The sequence below is a fragment of the Oryx dammah genome, unplaced genomic scaffold, assembly GCF_014754425.2.
Source record: "Oryx dammah isolate SB20612 unplaced genomic scaffold, SCBI_Odam_1.1 HiC_scaffold_1, whole genome shotgun sequence".
NCBI classification, from domain to species: Eukaryota; Metazoa; Chordata; class Mammalia; order Artiodactyla; family Bovidae; genus Oryx; species Oryx dammah.
In genome coordinates this window covers 100,531,657-100,550,062 of record NW_024070185.1, presented here as the reverse complement: position 1 = coordinate 100,550,062, position 18,406 = coordinate 100,531,657, and the positions used below count along the sequence as shown (strand labels likewise).

At 40.2% G+C, this 18,406-nt stretch overlaps 1 protein-coding gene across 4 annotated transcripts in view; it reads left to right on the top strand.

The window, feature by feature from the left end:
- FKBP15 (FKBP prolyl isomerase family member 15) overlaps nt 1-18,406 on the top strand; it is a 58,240-nt gene that overhangs the window by 8,173 nt on the left and 31,661 nt on the right. For all 4 annotated transcript variants that reach the window (XM_040239344.1, XM_040239343.1, XM_040239341.1 and 1 more), the window contains exons 2-9: nt 1,860-1,975; nt 7,210-7,294; nt 7,829-7,898; nt 12,143-12,217; nt 12,591-12,689; nt 14,551-14,700; nt 15,586-15,654; nt 17,675-17,821. In XM_040239344.1, coding sequence (XP_040095278.1) covers nt 1,860-1,975; nt 7,210-7,294; nt 7,829-7,898; nt 12,143-12,217; nt 12,591-12,689; nt 14,551-14,700; nt 15,586-15,654; nt 17,675-17,821 — 811 coding nt within the window. The remainder of the gene's footprint in view (nt 1-1,859; nt 1,976-7,209; nt 7,295-7,828; nt 7,899-12,142; nt 12,218-12,590; nt 12,690-14,550; nt 14,701-15,585; nt 15,655-17,674; nt 17,822-18,406) is intronic.

Genomic DNA, 18,406 nt, shown 5'->3' with positions numbered 1-18,406 from the left:
CCTGGGAGTTGGCGATGGACAGGGAGGCCTGGCGTGCTGTGATTCATGGGGTCGCAAAGAGTCAGACACGACTGAGCAACTGAACTGAACTGAACTGTCTTCTGGGAGTCTAGATTTTCTTTTTAATGTTTCTAGCAGCTTTATTCATAATTGCCAACACTGAGAGTCAAGAATTTTTGTACATGTTAGAAGGTTTCTATGTGACTGTTGCTCTCTAGTCGCTAAGTCGTGTCCAGCCTTTACAACCCCATGGACTGTAGCCCGCCAGGCTCCTCTGGCCTTGGAATTTCCCAGACAAGAATACTGGAATGGGTTGCCATTTCCTTCTCCAGGGCATCTTCCCAACCTAGGGATCAAACCTCTGTCTCTTGTGTTAGCAGGCAGATTCTTTATCGCTGAGCCACAAGGAAGCACCTTCTGTGTGACTAGCCCACAATAAAAAACCTTGGGCACTGAATGTCTAGTGAGCTTTCCTGACACACCACACTCAGACTTTATTACAGCTTATTGGTGGAGGAATTTAACATGTCCTGTATCACTCCATTGGGAGAGGACTCTTGGAAGTTTGTTCCTGGTTTCCTCTGGACTTTGCTCCAGTGCACCTTTTCCCTTTGCTGATTTTGCTGTGTATCCTTTTGTTTTAATAGACCTTAGCCCTGAGTATAATATTATATATATTATGCTATAACTATGTGTTAAGCCCAGCGAGTCCTTCTAGCAAATCACTGAGCCTGAAGGTGGTCTTGAGGACCCTGACACAAAATGTCATTCAGGGAGAAGAAGCACAAGAGTAAAAATACAGGTTTTATGGGGCAGTGGACATTGGAAAATACAAGCTTTGGTTTGGACATGTTGCATTTGTCTTCCCTGTGGAATATCTGTGTTGTCTGGCATTCAGAAGAAATTTTGTGCTAGAAATATTGATTTGAGCATCATCAGCATTTGGATAGCACTGATATCAAAGTAAATAAATTAGATTGCCAAAGGAGAGAATGAATCTTGGAGCATGGATGCTTAAAGGTTGGACAGTGGTAGAAGAGACCAAGGAGTTAAATGAGCCAGAGAGATGGAAAGACAATAAGAGAGGGATCCCATTAACATTTATTGACCTCTTATTTGGGCCAGCCCCTCTTCCCACCCTTGCAGATATCCCCACAGAAGTCAAAAGAAGAGTTTGTTTAAAGAAGAACAAATTAGTTAACAGTGTAAAAAGGCAGGATGAAAGCCAAATAAGATAAAGACAAACAAACTGTTCATTAACAAAGAAATTGTTGGTGACTTTAGTAGGAGCAGTTTCAGTGGAATAGCTGGGGCATAAGATTCATTAAGATTCATCATAAAAGAATCATTCTGCCAGGAAGGATGGAATCATAGATGGGATTATGTTTGATGGAATAAGCTTATAATACAGTTTTTTTAAAGATGACAATATTATTTTTCTTTCCTTTTTTTTTTTGAAAGCTCAGAGCCCTAACCACTGTACCACCAGGAATTCCCTGTAATATAACTTTACTTCAGTGTAATAAACTAGTAAAAACTAGGAAACTGTGACTTGCTAAAGGTAAGAATGTACAGTTCGAAGAGGACACCTGGGCTAATCCCCTTAATTTACAGATGAAGAAACGGAGGCCCAGAAAAAAGAGACACCTTGACCAAAGTCCTGTGGAGGGGCAAGGCCATTTGGTGCTGCTCAGATCAGAAATACAATCTTGATTTCAAAGATACTTAGCTGCTGCTTCTGCTATCCAGTGGTGGGATATTTAGTCGAGGGATTTGTTCAAGGGTGGAGCATGAGCAGCATTTGTAATAATCCCAGGTTTGAAATGTGTCAAATGAAAGGTTTTCATTTTCTGCAACAGTACCAGATTGGCCTCTCTTTTTGGACTGGATCAGGCAGCTGCTGGACATGGAAATGAGTTCTTCCAGTACACAGCTCCAAAGCAACCCAAGAAAGGCCAGGGAACAGCACCAACCGGTAAGTTAAGAGGTTAGGATTGACCTCTGACAGCTAGTTGGAACATTAAACAGCCTTCCAAAGGTGATATGCCAGGTCATCCATCCTTGATCAGCTTGGCCAGGCTCACCACCAGTGAGGCACATACTGCTCTGAGCTCTCAGATTCTGAATTCTGGCAGCTAGGTAGTATGCTCATGTTTGGAATCTGATGGAGGAAGGTCACAGGCAAGCCCTTCTGCTCCACGTGGAAACCACTCTCCAAAACTCTGCCCAAGGCCCTCTAAGTAGGCACTGTCCAATGTTTTGACAAGAAGGAAGAGCTAGCTGCCTTTCACATCCTTCACCTGGATGGGTTAGATATATGCTAACAGTTAATTTTTCCCAACTAGACAATGATGCTCAATGCTGTATCACCTGTACCTTTCATCATGATGAACACAAGAAATAAGGAATGAACATTTGTTGAATAAAAAGAGAAAAGAGTCTAATATTTTTTAAAGGCCTGCCACATGTCTGGTCTCAGGTGCTTTACCTGGATTGTCTGATTTAACAATTCTGTGAAATAGGTGAGACTGCCGCCATTTTAGAGGCTCAGAGAGGTTTGGGGGCATAGTTAAGGTCACAACCAGTAAGTGACAGAATTGAAATTTGAACCCTGATCTGACTTGCTCCAAAACTTTTCTGTCCTCCTCTGCACTTTGCTGTATTTGTGTAAGAGTCTGAAGAGGAGTGAGGGACTGATAGACATAGCCCAGGAACGTCCCTGGTGGTCCATTGATGAATAAGAGTCCGCTTGCCAATGTGAGGGACACGAGTTCGATCCCAGATCTGGGAAGATCCCACATGTGGCAGAGCAACTAAGCCCCCGCCCCGCAGCTGCTGAGCCTGTGTGCTGCAGCCGCTGAAGCCTGCATGCCTGGAGCCCGTGCTCTGCAACGAGAAGCCACCGCAAGGTGCCTGTGAGGAGCCCGCACGCCGCAACTAGAGAGCAGTCCCCGCTCACCGCAGCTAGAAAAAGCCCACGTATAGCAATGAAGGCCCAGTGTGGCCAAAAACAAACAAGTGAGTGAGTAAATTAGCAAACAAAAGTTGATTTTAAAATATTTTTTAAAAAAGAAAGAAATAACCCAGAGCAGAACAAGTGGTAAGAAACATCATATTAAATTTTTGTTGGATGAAAGAGGGAAGTATTGAGTATCTTTTATGTGCTAGGCACAGTGCTGACGCCGAGGGTGCTGTTAGGATATTTAGAGTTGAATCCTTGCAGCAAATACGGTATGGCCTGTAGTCCAAAATATTCACTCTTTGGCCCTTTACATAGAGTGTTTGCAGACCCCTGCTCTAAGTCTTACCTGTCACTTGACAGCTTTGTCATGGATTGTGGGTCCTATTCTCCAAGCCATAATCTGGCTAGATTTCTAGTAGGCTGTGCTTTTTACATTTCCTCTGGCACATCTTTTCATTAGCAGTGTGCTTGTGACTCAGTTTATGGTGATTGAGTTAATGGATGTGGATAAAAACAAATACCCTCAGTCCCTACCCAGTGAAGTAACTTGGTTTTTTAAAATTAGAAAACAACAACTGTGAATTCATTATGCTTTTAAAGGGGGAATTATAGAGGTATTTAAAATGAAAATTTAACTATATTGTCTTATGTAGGCATTCACAAATAAAATGAAAACTAGTAATACAGGAGATGCTCTCTGTTCAAGGAGTATTTATGTAGCAAATTATTGTAGAGAAGGAGGTGGCTGCAGCATAGCTGTTGAATCTCTTCAGAGATCTATAGAAACAGAGAAACTAGATAAAATAGACAAACTTATAGATAATATTTACAATAAAACCAGTTGAAAAAGGATCTTCATAAAAAAAAAAAAAAAGAAAAAGGATCTTCATGAACCTCCCAAGTATAAGCATGTGGGGACACAACTTGCATGGTAACATTTGCATGGGAGAAAACCAGGAAGCAATGGAATAATATCTGCCTCTGAGAGTGGGAGAACCCCAAAGTAGCCAACAGGTATTCATGAGAAATATGGCAGGTCAAGCTGGAACTGCAAAGCATTTTGCCTGTTTTAATTGGCTGAGTACAAGGGGTTGATGATGGAGACTAGAAGGACTGGAGAATTCTTGCTTCTATGAACTTTTGAGACTCACCTTCTATGATGACCTTCTCAGAGAGGTCCCCACCCCAAGAGGAACCTGCTGGGAGTGCAATTAAAATTGAGGAGGTTAAGGATATTAGAAGTGAAGGTTAGGGACTTCCCTGGCGGTCCAGTGGCTAAGACCTGGTGCTCTCATGCTGAGGGCCCGGGTTAGATTCTTGGGCAGGGGACTAGATCCCACAAGCTGCAACTAAAGAGTCCGAGTGCAGCAGTTAGGACCCAGTAGCGCCAAATAAATACATTTTAAAAAAAGATAAAGCAAAGGAGAGAAGATTCAGATAAAAGTAGGGCTAGAACAGAATCAGGAAGCAGGTAGAAGCCCCTCTGCTTTTTTGAATCCTCACAGCAGAGGAGTGAGTTCCATGAAGTTAGGAAAGCCACCCTGAACCACTCCTTTGTCTAAAAGTTCGGAAAAGCAAATTTCACATAAAAATAAACAATAGAAAAGTATCAAGCTCCAGGCAAAGTTATTACAAGAGCAAGGAGCAGAATAATCTCCCTACAACATGAGCTCTATTAACATTCTCATAAATCAAAACTGCAGCCGCCTATTACCATTAAGAAAATAACATAAAGACATGAAATGGGAACATAAATGAGAATTTTAAAATCCCAGAAGTAACACCCGTGGTGGATTCATGTCAATGTATGGCAAAACCAATGCAGTATTGTAAAGTAAAATAGAGTAAAAATAAAAATTAAAAATATATATATATATTAAAAAATAATAAAAAATAAAATAAAATCCCAGAAGTAGGTGACAGGACTCAGGCAAGAATTAGAGATATCAGAAAAATTATTTCAGAAATGAAGGCTAAACTAGAAGGAACACAGTTTGAATATACACAACAGGTTACACCTTAAGGGAAATAGGAGGCTGGTAAGAGGACATTTTTAAACTAAAAAATTTAAGAGATAAAATATTTTCAAAGGAAAGTGAAAAACTTTGCTGGAGAAAAAGATTTCATATCACATATTAAAAGCAGTCCTTATGAGCAGGGAATTAAAGAATTGTACAATCCTGATTTCAGAGAGGAAGAAATGCTTAGCCAATGAGAAGATCCCATGATTGTGACGTCTGGCTCGCTTATCCCTCTAGCAAATCCATGAACAGCCTTGCATTTTCAGGATGATAGGTAGGGAGATGAGAGCCTTGAGGAGACAGTAATTTTTTTTCTCAGTGTTAACTGCGGCCTGAGTTTCTCTTTTTCTTGGTCATTTACTACTTCTCCAGAGAGAAGTTTTATATTCTACAGCGTCACATACATACAACTGGAAAGTACTGTTGTCGGTTTTTACCAAATAATAAGGAGAATAAGAACACCACAGACTAGGAAAATAAGCCAACAATCTAAAATAGGCAATTCATCAAAATCAAACAAAATAAACGGCCAATACAAATCTATAGAAAATGTTGAATTTCTGCTTCCCTGTAATCAATAAATGGTAATGAAAACAACCGTGAGATGGCATTCCCCTTTCCCTAAATGCCCCCCATCCCATTGGTAAAGATTGAGAAAGCTCATCTCCTCTTGTTGGCAAGGATGCAAAGCTGGCATATTCATACTGCTAGTGGTATTTGTTTTGGAAATTCTTTTGAAGAGTATAAGGAAATGTGTATGCTAAGTGAGAAAAGGAAATCGCCAAATCATATCATTAATGTTGTTTTTTAAAAAAGATGAAAAAGCTGACAAGTTTATGTATATAGAAACAGGGCTAGGAATAAATACATCATACTATTGATCTTTATTTTTCGGTGGTGAGATTATAGATTGTTTTTATTTTCTTTGTGTGTTTCTGAATTTACCAAGTTTTCTATATATACATGTACTCTATATAAACAGAAAAAAATGTCAATACTGTTAATAAAATTCAACTGACTAAATTTTAAAGATCTTATTGGCTATATTCAGCAGTTCATAAATTGAGTGGCATCAGATGGTAAAGCGTCTGCCTGCAATGTGAGAGACCTGGGTTCGATCCCTGGGTCGGGAAGATCCCCAGGAGAAGGCAGTGGCAACCCACTCCAGCATTCTTGCCTGGAAAATCCCGTAGACGGAGGAGCCTGGTAGGCTACAGTCCATGGGGTTGCAAAGAGTCGGACACGACTGAGCAACTTCACTTTCCTTTCCTTTGCTTTCTAGAGTTGAGCAGCATCCAGTCTAGTAGATAGGAGCTATGAAGAGCTGTATGAAATGAAAGTCTCTTATAGGCAGAAAGGAGCAGAAACAAGGCGGAAGGGATTCTCGTATCATGCTAGGCAAAACAGTGGGTTGCTTATTACAAGGTCACTTTCCTTTAGGAGACAGTAGAGATCTATCACACATTATCTATCTGGTACTGATCAGATCATTCCTGATTGGTTTAAGATTCCATTTCTTGAAGAGCCAAAATGGTGATTATCTTGAATCTCTGTTTAGTGGATTGGAGCTTGGGCTCAGTGATTCCATTTTGGGCCTATTGGCTTGTTTTTAACAACAACAAAAAGAATCAAATGAGGATTCTTTTGAAAATAAGTTCTTAGCCGCTATGTCCACACCTGTGTTCTCACTGTTCCATCAGTGCATTCCTGTGGTGGGTGTGAATATATGATTTAGTCTAGATGCACTATTTTTAAATGTTGGTGTTGCTTTACTACTGCGAAAGTAAAGTTATGAGTGTAATCTCAGTATCAAAAATTTTCAACTCTGAAAGTAAAGGAAGGGGAAACAACTTCATTTTTACTAATTATCACTGTCAAAATATTGGAAGGAGAAAAGAAAGTAATGAAATGTGATCTTGCTTTCTAGACAGTGCTTCTTGTCCAGCCCAAGGGTTTGTTTGGAATGGAGCCAGAATCCTGAGTTCTAGTCCTAGGCTTTCTACTGTCATCATGTAAGGTACTCGGGGCCTAGAGGCTCAGTTTCTTCATCCCCAGCCATAACCATAGGGGCCCTTTTGTGGATCAGATGAGGACAAAGGTTGTAAAAGCATTATAACATCAACTCTAAGGTTAAAGAAGAATTTTGAAGCTGCTTTAATGGTTAAAAATCAGTTTCAAGCAAGAAATGAATGACAACTTTTGTTTTCTCCTTCATCTCTTCATCAGGGAATCAGGGGACACCAAAAACAGCGCCCACCACGACAGGCTCTTCCACAGTGTTGGTTGCCACAGCAGTCCATGCCTATCGTTAGTAAGTAGCTGAGAAGGACCGCTTTCTGAAGTTGCTTGGGGCTGCGGGATAAGCTCCTGTCTTTTCACAATAGGCCTCTCTCTTCATTGCAAAATGGCTACTCAGTCCTGCCATAGACAGAGTATTAGTTTTAGTGTTTCAGTTGGGCAGTTCTGTACACAAAACTTTGAAGAGCCCGTTACCTTGTGTGCTCTCTCTAGGAAGTGCTTATACCCTCAGCAGCAGCCTTTTTAAACGTTCAGAGAACACCACTCCAGTAAAAGATCATGAACAGTAGATGCTTAGTAAAGAAGTTGTGTCAGAGCTTTAAATTGTGAACTGGTGTCTGCCCTTTCTAGCAGCTGCATGACTGGATTCCCCACTTCTGTGATTCTTTTTAACAGTTACTTTTAATCTGACAAAGTCCGTGCATTACAGTTGGTTACTATGTTTCTTAAATCTCTTTCATTCTCCCATTGGGAGATATATAATGTCTGAAAGCTGGTTCTACTTATTTGAAGGAAGTGTTAATACCTGTTTTTCTTACTTCTGTAGCACAAATGGTCAATATGTAAAGCAGGGCAAATTTGGTGCTGCAGTCCTGGGAAATCACACAACCAGAGAGGTGAGAATGCCCCCTTGTCTCGTGTATATTCAGGTGTCCCAAATCATACCAGTGAACTGGTTTTTATGGGGACTTGGCTTATATATCAGGATTAGAATGATTGTACTTAATGTGAATTTTTAATGTTAGGTGTATAATGATATTTATAGTCACATTTTGCTTACTGTTGTGCATTAAAACAAATTCAACCACTCAAATTCCTTAAGTTTGACCTTTGTGATATGGATCTAGCTTAAGAATTTGTAGAATCTTAAGAGTCATTCATTTACCAAGGACATTCTTTTGTTAGGTAATGAGCATGCTTAGAGTATGACCCCTGTTGGTTTATCTTTTTTGTGTGTGTGTGTTTATCTTTTTTGAAAGTTTGGTGAGTTGGACAGTTTATCACACAGCAAAATACTGATTTGCGTCAAAAAGATGTGATTAGAAGCCCAGAGACTGATTTCCTTGTGTAGATCGTTCAATTCAATTCAGTTCAGTTGCTCAGTCCTGTCAGTTTGCGACCCCATGGACTGCAGCACACCAGGCCTCCCTGTCTATCACCAACTCCCAGAGCTTACCCAAACTCATGTCCATTGAGTCGGTGACACCATCCAACCATTTCATCCTCTGTCGTGCCCTTCTCCTCCCGACTTCAGTCTTTCCCAGCATCAGGGTCTTTTCAGAGGAGTCAGTTCTTTGCATCAGGTGGCCAGTGTAGATTGTATCTAGCTTCAAATTCTTCTCCAGAAGGTTTTGAAGGTTGTTAAAATACACATAGCAAACAATAGAATTTCAGAGATCCAGATAACATGCAGTCCACATACCTCAGAAATTCTGAGATGCTGAGAGAGATTACCTGTTCCGGGTAGCTGAAGTAATAGACAACACTCATGTATATGGAAAACAAAAAGCTTAATTTTGGAAATTTACAAAACACATGTAAAAACAGTGGGACTAGAATAACAAACACCCACATATCCATTACTGAAGTCTAACAGTTATTAATCTTTTTCATCTCGACTCCAACCTTTCTTCCTGTTCTCCTGCTCAGATTATTTTGGATAAATCTCCAGCATACAGTTTTAGCTGGAAATATTTTAGTACATATGTCTACAAGATAAAGATTTTAAAAACATAACCATTATTGCTCCTAAACAAAATCCACAATAATTCTTTGATCTCATGCACACTACCAGTTAGTATTCAGATTTCTCTGATTATCTGTTTTTTTCTTTTTAACAGTTACTTTCAACCTAATAAGGTCCATGCATTGCAGTTTGTTACTGTGTTCCTTCAATCTCTCATTCTCCCATTGGGAGATATATAATGTCTGATTGTCTCTCCTTTTGTCATGTTAGCAGCCATTGTTTGTTTGTTTGTTTGTTTTTTTGGACCCACTAGGAGGCATGTGGGATCTTAGCCCCTGACCAGGGATCAAACCTGCACTGACTGCAGTGGGAGCGTACAGTCTTAACCACTGGACCACCAGAGAAGTCCCTGTTACCAGCCATTGTTGATTATTATCTAACTTTGTTAATTCATTAGAGATTACCATTTGGATTTTAAAAATCTGGTATTGGGACTGTGAGCTTCCCAGGTGACACTAGCGGTAGAGAACCTACCTGCTGACACGGGAGACTTAAAAGATGAGTCCCATCCTGGCTTGGGAAGATCCCCTGGAGGAGAGCATGGCAACTCACTCCAGTACCCTTGCCTAGAGAATACCATGGAGAGAGGAGCCTGGCGGGCTGCCCAGTCCCTAGGGTCGCACAGAGCTGGACACGACTAAGTGACTTAGCACAGGCACACTGGGACCTCACCACCCTTCACTTCCGGGTAGAATGTCTTCTGTTGTAGCAGGCAACAGTATAGAAAGACGAAGTGGAAAAGTTGTATTAGGGAGCTATAGAAATGATGAGGAGTAGATGAATTAAAATTCTGAGAGGAAAGAGCCAGTGAGCTGAGCGTTTCCTTGCCTTGAGATCTTTGCTGATACTTAGGAGTAGACTAAGCATCAAGTGTGTCCCAAGCAGAGACTGCTGGGGAAAAAAGACATTGGCAAAAGCTGAAGGCACTCCAAACACAAGATTGGTTTTCCCCAAGGGACATTTGATGAACTGGGATGTGGTGTGGAAGTTCGCGGACTATGCCAGAAAAGCAGAGGGAAAGATTGCCTTTGGTTCATAGGAGATAAAATCTGACTTAAGGTTGGAAAGCAACAACCTTCCTCTCAATACATTTGCTAGATTTTGAACTTCATGGGGAAGAGACTAAAGAATCTCAGCTCATAATCTCTGATGGGCAGAAAACTTCAGGACCAAAGAGTCAGAGGCCATCCAGGCTCTCAATCAAAAGCCTCCATAGATAGTGCTCAGGAATAGGGACAGCCCAGAAGTGAGCCAGCTCTTCATATACCTGTGATCCTTCCCTGAGCAGCTCAGTCTATAATTGGATTGACATGAGGTGATCAGTCCCTGCTATATCTGCCTCACATAGTATAAGGGAAGTCCTTTCTACTACATGATTATATATGAGCTTCTGTAGTCAGTCCCTCCCTCCCTTCTAGGGTTGAATTTTAATTTCTTTGTGTGTGTGTTGTAAATATGTATGAGACATAAAATTTACCATTTTAATCATTTTTAACTATATAATTCAGATGCATATATTGCGTTCACAGTATTGAGCAACCATCATCACTCTTTCCACTTTTTTCATCACCCCAAACAAAACCTGTAACCTTTAAGCAATAACTCCCCATCCCCTTTCCCTTATTCCCTAGATTAGGTAACCCCCTAGTCTACTTTCTGTGTTGTTCAATCCCTAAGTCGTATCTGACTCTTTTTGACCCCATGGACCGCAGCATGCCAGGCTTCCCTGTCCCACACTACCATGAATTTGCCTACTCTAGGTATTTCATGTAAGTGGAATCATAAAATATTTGTCTGGCTTATTTCACTTAGCAAAATGTTTTCAAGATTCATCCATGTTGTAGCATGTATCAGAAATTGGTTATTTTTATGGCTGAATAATATCTTATTGTATGTATATATATATGTATATGACACATTTTCAATATTTATCCATTCATTATCTGCTGGACACTTAGTTGTTTCCACCTTTTGACTATTGTAAATAACAGTGCAGTGAACATTGATGTACAAGTGTATGTTTGAGTCCCTCTTTTCAGTTCTTTTGCATTTATACTAGGAGGGAAATTGCTGTGTCATATGGCCATGAAATTAAAAGACGCTTACTCCTTGGAAGGAAAGTAATGACCAACCTAGATAGCATATTCAAAAGCAGAGACATTACTTTGTCAACAGAGTTCCATCTAGTCAAGGCTATGGTTTTTCCAGTAGTCATGTATGGATGTGAGAGTTGGACTATAAAGAAAGCTGCGTGCCGAAGAATTGATGCTTTTGAACTGTGGTGTTGGAGAAGACTCTTGAGAGTCCCTTGGACTACAAGGAGATCCAACCAGTCCATCCTAAAGGAGATCAGTCCTGGGTGTTCCTTGGAAGGACAGATGTTGAAGCTGAAACTCCAATACTTTGGCCACCTGATGTGAAGAGCTGACTCATTTGAAAAGACCCTGATGCTGGGAAAGATTGAGGGCAGGAGGAGAAAGGGACCACAGAGGATGAGATAGATGGCATCACCGACTCGATGGACATGGGTTTGGGTAGACCCCGGGAGTTGGTGATGGACAGGGAGGTCTGGCATGCTGTGGTTCATGGGATCGCAAAGAGTCAGATACAACTGAGGGACTGAACTGAACTGACTTTTCGAGTTGAACGCTGAACTCTCTCTACAGCATGTATACCATTTTACATTCCCATAAGTGATATATGAGGGTTCAGTTTCTCCACTACCCTGCTAACACTTTATTTTTTTCCCTTTTCTACAATAGCAATTCTAATAGATGTGAACTGGTACCTTATTGTGGTTTTAATTTGTATTTCCTTAATGCCTAATGATGTTGAACACCTTTTTTATGTACCTGTGGGCCATTTGCCTATCTCTTTAGTCACCCCTCATTCAAATAAAAACACCAACAAAATAAAGACATTGCTAATTACAGTTAAAAGAGTAGGGTCAAAATGAGGAGAGATTAAAGTAGATGGTGAGAAGATAAACTCTAAACTTTAATGGGTTAACTGAGGTTTGAGTTTTATACATGCATGAAGCATGACCCCTGACATCTTTGTATTGTTCTTTAACTTCTCTCTCTTTTATTTCTGCCCGTCTATGCTTGAGTACAGTATAAGATTCTTCTTTATATCAGTCAGCAACAGCCAGTAACTGTTGCCAGGATTCATCTGAACTTTGAGCTGATGGTAAGACTTTCCCTATTGGAACCAGTAGCTCCTTTGAGACTGGTTTATAGGAAAGATGGGTCTGTGCATACCTGGTGGGAATTGGATCCACTACCTTCACTCTGAACTCTAGAGTGGGTATCTTTTTTTTTGGCTGTGCTTGTCAGGGAATTCCCCAGAGTGAATGTCTTAACAGAACCTCTCGGGAATGTCTCTTGACTTCCTTCTGTGGACTAAGGGGTGATTGGTGGAGGATAGGAGGGAAGAAGAAAGTTCCCTGGTAACTCTCCTTGGGTCCACCTGAGGCAAGGCCCTTCTCCGTGAGCTTAGGCAGTCACATGTATCTACTGTGCTGCCTGCTGTTGGGTTATCTCAACATTTCTCCTTTCTCCAGGTTCGGCCCAATAACTACAGCACCTTTTATGATGACCAGAGGCAAAACTGGTCCATCATGTTTGAGTCGGAGAAGGCTGCCGTGGAGTTCAATAAACAGGCAAGATTATTTTATTCTTTCTGTGAAGAGCCAAGCACTAGTCTGGATTTCCCTTGATTTTAAGAAAATATATGGAAAACTCATAACTTGCTATATCGTTCGTTACAAGCATTAAAAAGCCCCACTAAATTCATCCCTTGAACTTATTGTATTTTAGGGAAATAATAAGAATACTTATTGCTTGAAAGGAGAAGGAAAAGGCTAAATATAAACATACCTTTAAACACTTCTCGTAAATTATCTTAGGAAATAAATACAACTATCTTTTTTAAGATACTATTTTAAAAGAATTTTTAAAAAGTTATTTCATTGTCATTATAGAAAATTTAGAAAAGCATTTTAAAGCACTCATAATCTTACTACCCAAAGTAAGCACTGTTACCATGTGACATTCCTTTTTTTTTCCTGTGCCTAAGGTGCATAAGTAGTTACAGTCCTTTCAGCGTGCATGTGTATTCAGTAGCTCAGTCATGTCTGACTCTGCGACCCTGTGGACTGTAGCCCATCAGGCTTCTCTGTCTATGGAATTTTCCAGGAAAAAACACTGGACTGTGTTGCCACTTCCTATTCCAGGGAATGTTCCCAACCCAGGGGCTGAACCCATGTCTCTTGCATTGGTCTCTGATTATTTCCTTAGGCTAGAAGTGAAAGATGGAATCGAAGAGTTCATATATTTTTAGATTCTGTATAAATTGTACTATTTTACATCCATATCAGTTCTCTCACTATACCTTTGCCAACATTTATTTATTTTTGACTGTGCTGAGTCTTTGTTACTATGCTTGGACTTTCTCCAGTTGCAACAAGAAGGGGCTGCTCTCTAGTTGCAGAGCACAGGTTCTAGGGCACTCAGGCTTCAGAAGTTGTGGTGCGAAGGCTCAGTATTTGTAACTCACAGGCTCCACAGCTTGGGCTCAGTAGTTGTGGCACACAGGCTCAGTTGCCCCGGGCATGTTGGATCTTCCTGGAGCAGGGATCAAACCAGTGTCCCCTGCGCTGCATTGCAGATTCTTAGCTACTGGACCACCATGGAAGCCCCTTAGCCAACATTTAGAATTATTATAGTTTTTTTTCCTTCTTCCTCTTATTTGCTTGATAAAAAAATGACTTCTCATTGTTCTAGCTAGCATTTGTTTGATTGCAATAATGAAACTTTTTTTTTAAAGAAAACGAGTAGCAAGTTTCTAAGGTATATATGTTCAAACATTGACTACAGAAAAATTATTCATAAAGATATGTTTGACTTCTTTATCTAGTATTGAGCTAACATAATATGGGTACATCTGTAGGTGGTAGAGATGAATTCTAGGAATACATCATGGTTTTGTAAAGGGCCTTTATTTTATTTCTTTAAATAGCCTTTTGACATTTTTTTAGATGCTCCCTTATCTTTCATAGGCTCCCAAACACTGAAGCAGTAAATTAGTATAGTAATGATAGCAAATGTTAATTGTGTACTTACTGTTATTTGCCAGGCATTGTGCCAAGTACTCTCCTTGATCAATCTAACCTAGGGTTCAGTTAGGTTCAGTCTAACCCTAGGAAATATGCAAAGCCTTTATCTCCATCCTACAAAAAAAAACTCTGAAATAAGGTTCATAGGAGTTATGTTATTTGGCTGAGGTCACAAGTTAATAAGTGGCAGTGCCCAGATCTGTACTCAGACAGTCAGACTCCAAAGCCATACTCTTAAGCACTTTGATTGCTGGCAAGATTACTGACTTTCGGATGGTTTGCTTCTAAACATGTAATTTGTTTTGTAAGTGGGTGCCACTGTTTGGAAAAGAGCAATTAGTAGTAACTGAGTGAGTCCTTCACTGAGCTTAAACTAGGTTCATGCTGCTTCGATTTCACCTCGCAGGTTTGCCTTGCCAAGTGCAACAGCACCTCTTCCCTGGATTCAGTGCTGTCACAGGACCTTATTGTAGTGGAAGGCCCTGCTGTAGAAGTTGGAGATTCTTTAGAAGTGGCCTATACCAGCTGGCTCTTTCAGAATCACGTTCTGGGCCAGGTAAGAAAAAGTACCTTGCAAGTTCTTTTGTAATTTAAATAGCATGAGAGCTATTCAAATGTACAGTATATTCCTGTGAATTGCTACTGTTAGCAAATAGAAATCTTTCAGGAGACTTGGTTTGACCTCTACAGCCGCTTTTGAGGCATGGCCATGAAATGCTAGTGTGTAAAATCTGCTCAGTGCCACTGTGTCTCTTCCTTAGAGTAAGCGGAAACTAGTTTGCACCAGTGTTATTTTTGGTAATTGTTCATGTGTACATCTTGTCCTCCTGTACCAATTTTAAATTTGAATAGATTCTTATGGGATTAGGCCTTAAACTTTTTAGACTTTCTTCACAGTTGTTTCTCTGTTTTTCTTCTACTAGTGTGAATAGATTGGGCTTGTTGTGTTTTTATATTATTAAGCCCTCGAAAGTAGTATGGTTTGATAAAAGGAGCTTTAGATTATGAGTCCAAAAATGTGGATTCAAGTTCCAGTTTTATCCTAACTTGACTTTGTCAAATCATTTAAGCTCTTAATTTTTTTTTTCCCCTATGAATTGAGCTTAGTTAGTAGGTCTCTATCTACTTTCTTGGCCAGATGGTTATTCGCATCAAATGAGATAATTTATTTGAAAATTCTTTATAGATTAAGATAATTTTAAATATGTGGTGGTGGAAGTTTATTTTTGTCTAAACCTGGAAATTCCTTGCCTCGGAGATACTCAGTGTGATAACACTTTTAGCCATGATGTGGTCCCTTTTTTTCAGGTCAGAAGTATTTTTCCAGCATATCTGACATTACCTATTTCAGAAGTACGGTGCTATTCTGTGTTAAGTTGAACATCGTAATGATTATTATTATTTGTGAAGTTGGCTGACATTTATTTTGATCAACTTTCAGGTTTTTGATTCCACTGCTAACAAAGATAAGCTTCTTCGCCTGAAATTGGGGTCAGGAAAAGTCATCAAGGTAAAGGCTTAACTGTGTTATTGTAAGAGTTTATCAGTTGCAGTGTGCTTAATTTAGACTGAATTTTGTGAAATTTCTAAGCTAGGTTTATTTTCTGGGAATCTTGAAAGGCTAGATTATAAAATACAGAAAAATGTGCTACGTTGTCTGGATTTGAGAGACTTTTCCCTGTGAGACAATATATTGGAGAAGGGTACGTTTCTTTTTTGTGGTCCCTGCCTTTCATTTTTCATTCTGTGGTTCTGAGGGACCTATTAAATTCTTCCTTTTGCCTCCTTGGGAAAGAGATTAAATTGTTTCTTCTAGAGGTGTATCATTAATGAGTGATTCTGATCTGTCTGGGATGCTTCAAATCAGGCTGGGAAGTGACTGTGACATAGCAGGAGAAGCACCGGGATTGGAGTCCAAGGACCTGGGTTCACATTGTGAATTTCTTCACTAGCAACTGTGGATGTCTTTTATGAAGTAAAGATTATTTTACAAAACAGAAACAGACTCACAGACTTAGAGAACAAATTTATCGTTGCCAGGGGGGATGAATGGGAGGGAAAGAGACAGGGAATTTGGGATCAACATGTACACTCTCCTGTTTAAAATGGATAACCAACAAAGTCCTATATAGCACAGGGAGCTGTTGCCAGGATCTTGGCTGTCTGTGCACTAGTGCCAAACAGAAATATGGAGACAGAGTTATAGAGAAGAAAAAAAGAGTGGCTTTGTTACTTTGCCAGGCAAAGGGGAAATACAGTAGGCTAGCCCCTCAAGAACCTGTGCCCCCCTCCCTGGTGAGTAGGGAGAGGTTATATAGTCAGGGTATAGGATGAGGATCAAGGCAGTACCAATCTTCAGTCCTTCTTCTGCAGTGTTTCAAAAGGGTAGGGTTGCTGACCTGATTAGGGTGTGTACAGGGTCGTAGGTCTCATCTCCCAATCTCATGAGCCTCTCTGGGCCCTTTAACCTTGCCTCAGGTGGTTTCCTTGCTGCGTCCTCCTTTGTTTCAGTCAGTTCAGGTCAAGTCCGGAGAACGCAGAGGAGGTCAGGCAGGCGGGGCCCTGCTCAGCTGCTCAGTTTACCTGGCAACCTGGATGGGAGGGGAGTGAGGGAGAATGGGTGCCTGTATATGTATGGCTGAGTCCCTTTGCTGTCTGCCCGAACCTATCACAACACTGTTTTTTGTTTCTTTTTCTTTTAAAAAAAAATTAATGTGGCTGTGCCAGATCTTAATTGCCACATGCAGGATCTAGTTCCCTGATGAGGGATTGAATCCGTGTTGGGAACGTGGAGTCTCAACCACTGACTGGATCACCAGAGAAGTCCCTCACAACACTGTTAATCGGCTACACTCCAATATAAAATGAGAAGTTCTTTTTGTTTTTCTTTTTTTAGAAGTTTTTTTTTAAAAAAGAATGTTTTACACATGTGCGGTATCAATGTGTCAGGACATATTGATGCATTGTTAAGTACTCATTCATCCGTGTGGCAGAGTGTTTTTCTCCATAGTTTTGTTAGTGACTCCTTTTCCCAGAATCCTTTGGGAACTTTTTCCTGGAGATGATAGTAGTTGGGGCATGAGACTTAAAGCTAGACTGATCTAGTGTTGAATCTTGACTTAACAATGTACTAACTGATCTTGGGCTAGTTACCTTACCTCCTTAAGCCTCAATTTTCTCTTCTGTAAAATGGGGCTATTGCTACTAACCTTATGAAGTTATTTTAGGAATTAAACAACATAGTGGAAGTAAAGCACTTACCAAAGTACTTAGAAAAAAGTGTGTTTAATAAATGATAGCTTTTATTCCTCTTTTAATGCCGTTCTGTTCCTCCCAGTTTCTCTCATCATCTAAGATATTTCATTTAGCCGTGGACGTGCTAGCTTTGACAAGTCAGCTGAGAAGTATTCTAGATGCTCTTATAACTGGTGTGTGGGAGCGGGGAGCATAAACTGATGATCCCCTACTACGTTTTGTCTTATGAGAAGGTTTGTATCTGATGAACTTTTCCTCTTCTCTGATTCCTAAAGAGCTGGGAGGATGGAATGGTGGGCATGAGGAAAGGAGGGAAGCGGTTGCTTATCATCCCCCCAGCCTGCGCTGCTGGCTCTGAAGGGGTAATAGGATGGACTCCCTCAACAGACTCGATCCTGGTGTTCGACGTGGAGATTAGGCGGGTGAGTGAAATTGTGCTGTGTTGTGTTTGATGAGTCCTCTTTGCTAGTTAGGTAAAATGAATAAATAAATGTGTTGGAAAAGATTCTAAGGATCTCTCTCTCTCTCTTTTTTTCTTTTAAGTAGAAATGGTATAGTTGGAAAGAACAACAGCTTTGGAATCTAAAGACCAAAGTTTATGTCCTTCTTGGCTCTGTATTTATAGTCACTTCTCTTTTTACTTTTTCTGTAAAATAGTGATTCTTACCCAGTGTTCATACTTTTTGATTAAGTAATTCCATGGCTACAAGTCTACTCTGTCAATATGTTTACATAAGTGTGCATGTATACCTGTGTGTAGATAGATAGCTAGAGATAAAGGCATAGTTTTTTGCCACATTGTTTGTGATAGTGGAGAACTGGAAACAGCTTAAGTGTATGTCATTATGAGACTGATTGAATTATGGTGTTTCAGGGGGTGGACATCTGTGTATTTCTTAAAGACTATAGAAAATCTATTTTTAAGTGAAAGAAACAAGTTGCAGAACAGTATGGGTAGAATGATCTTGTGTGTGTATGTATCATATACAAATAAATATATATATATG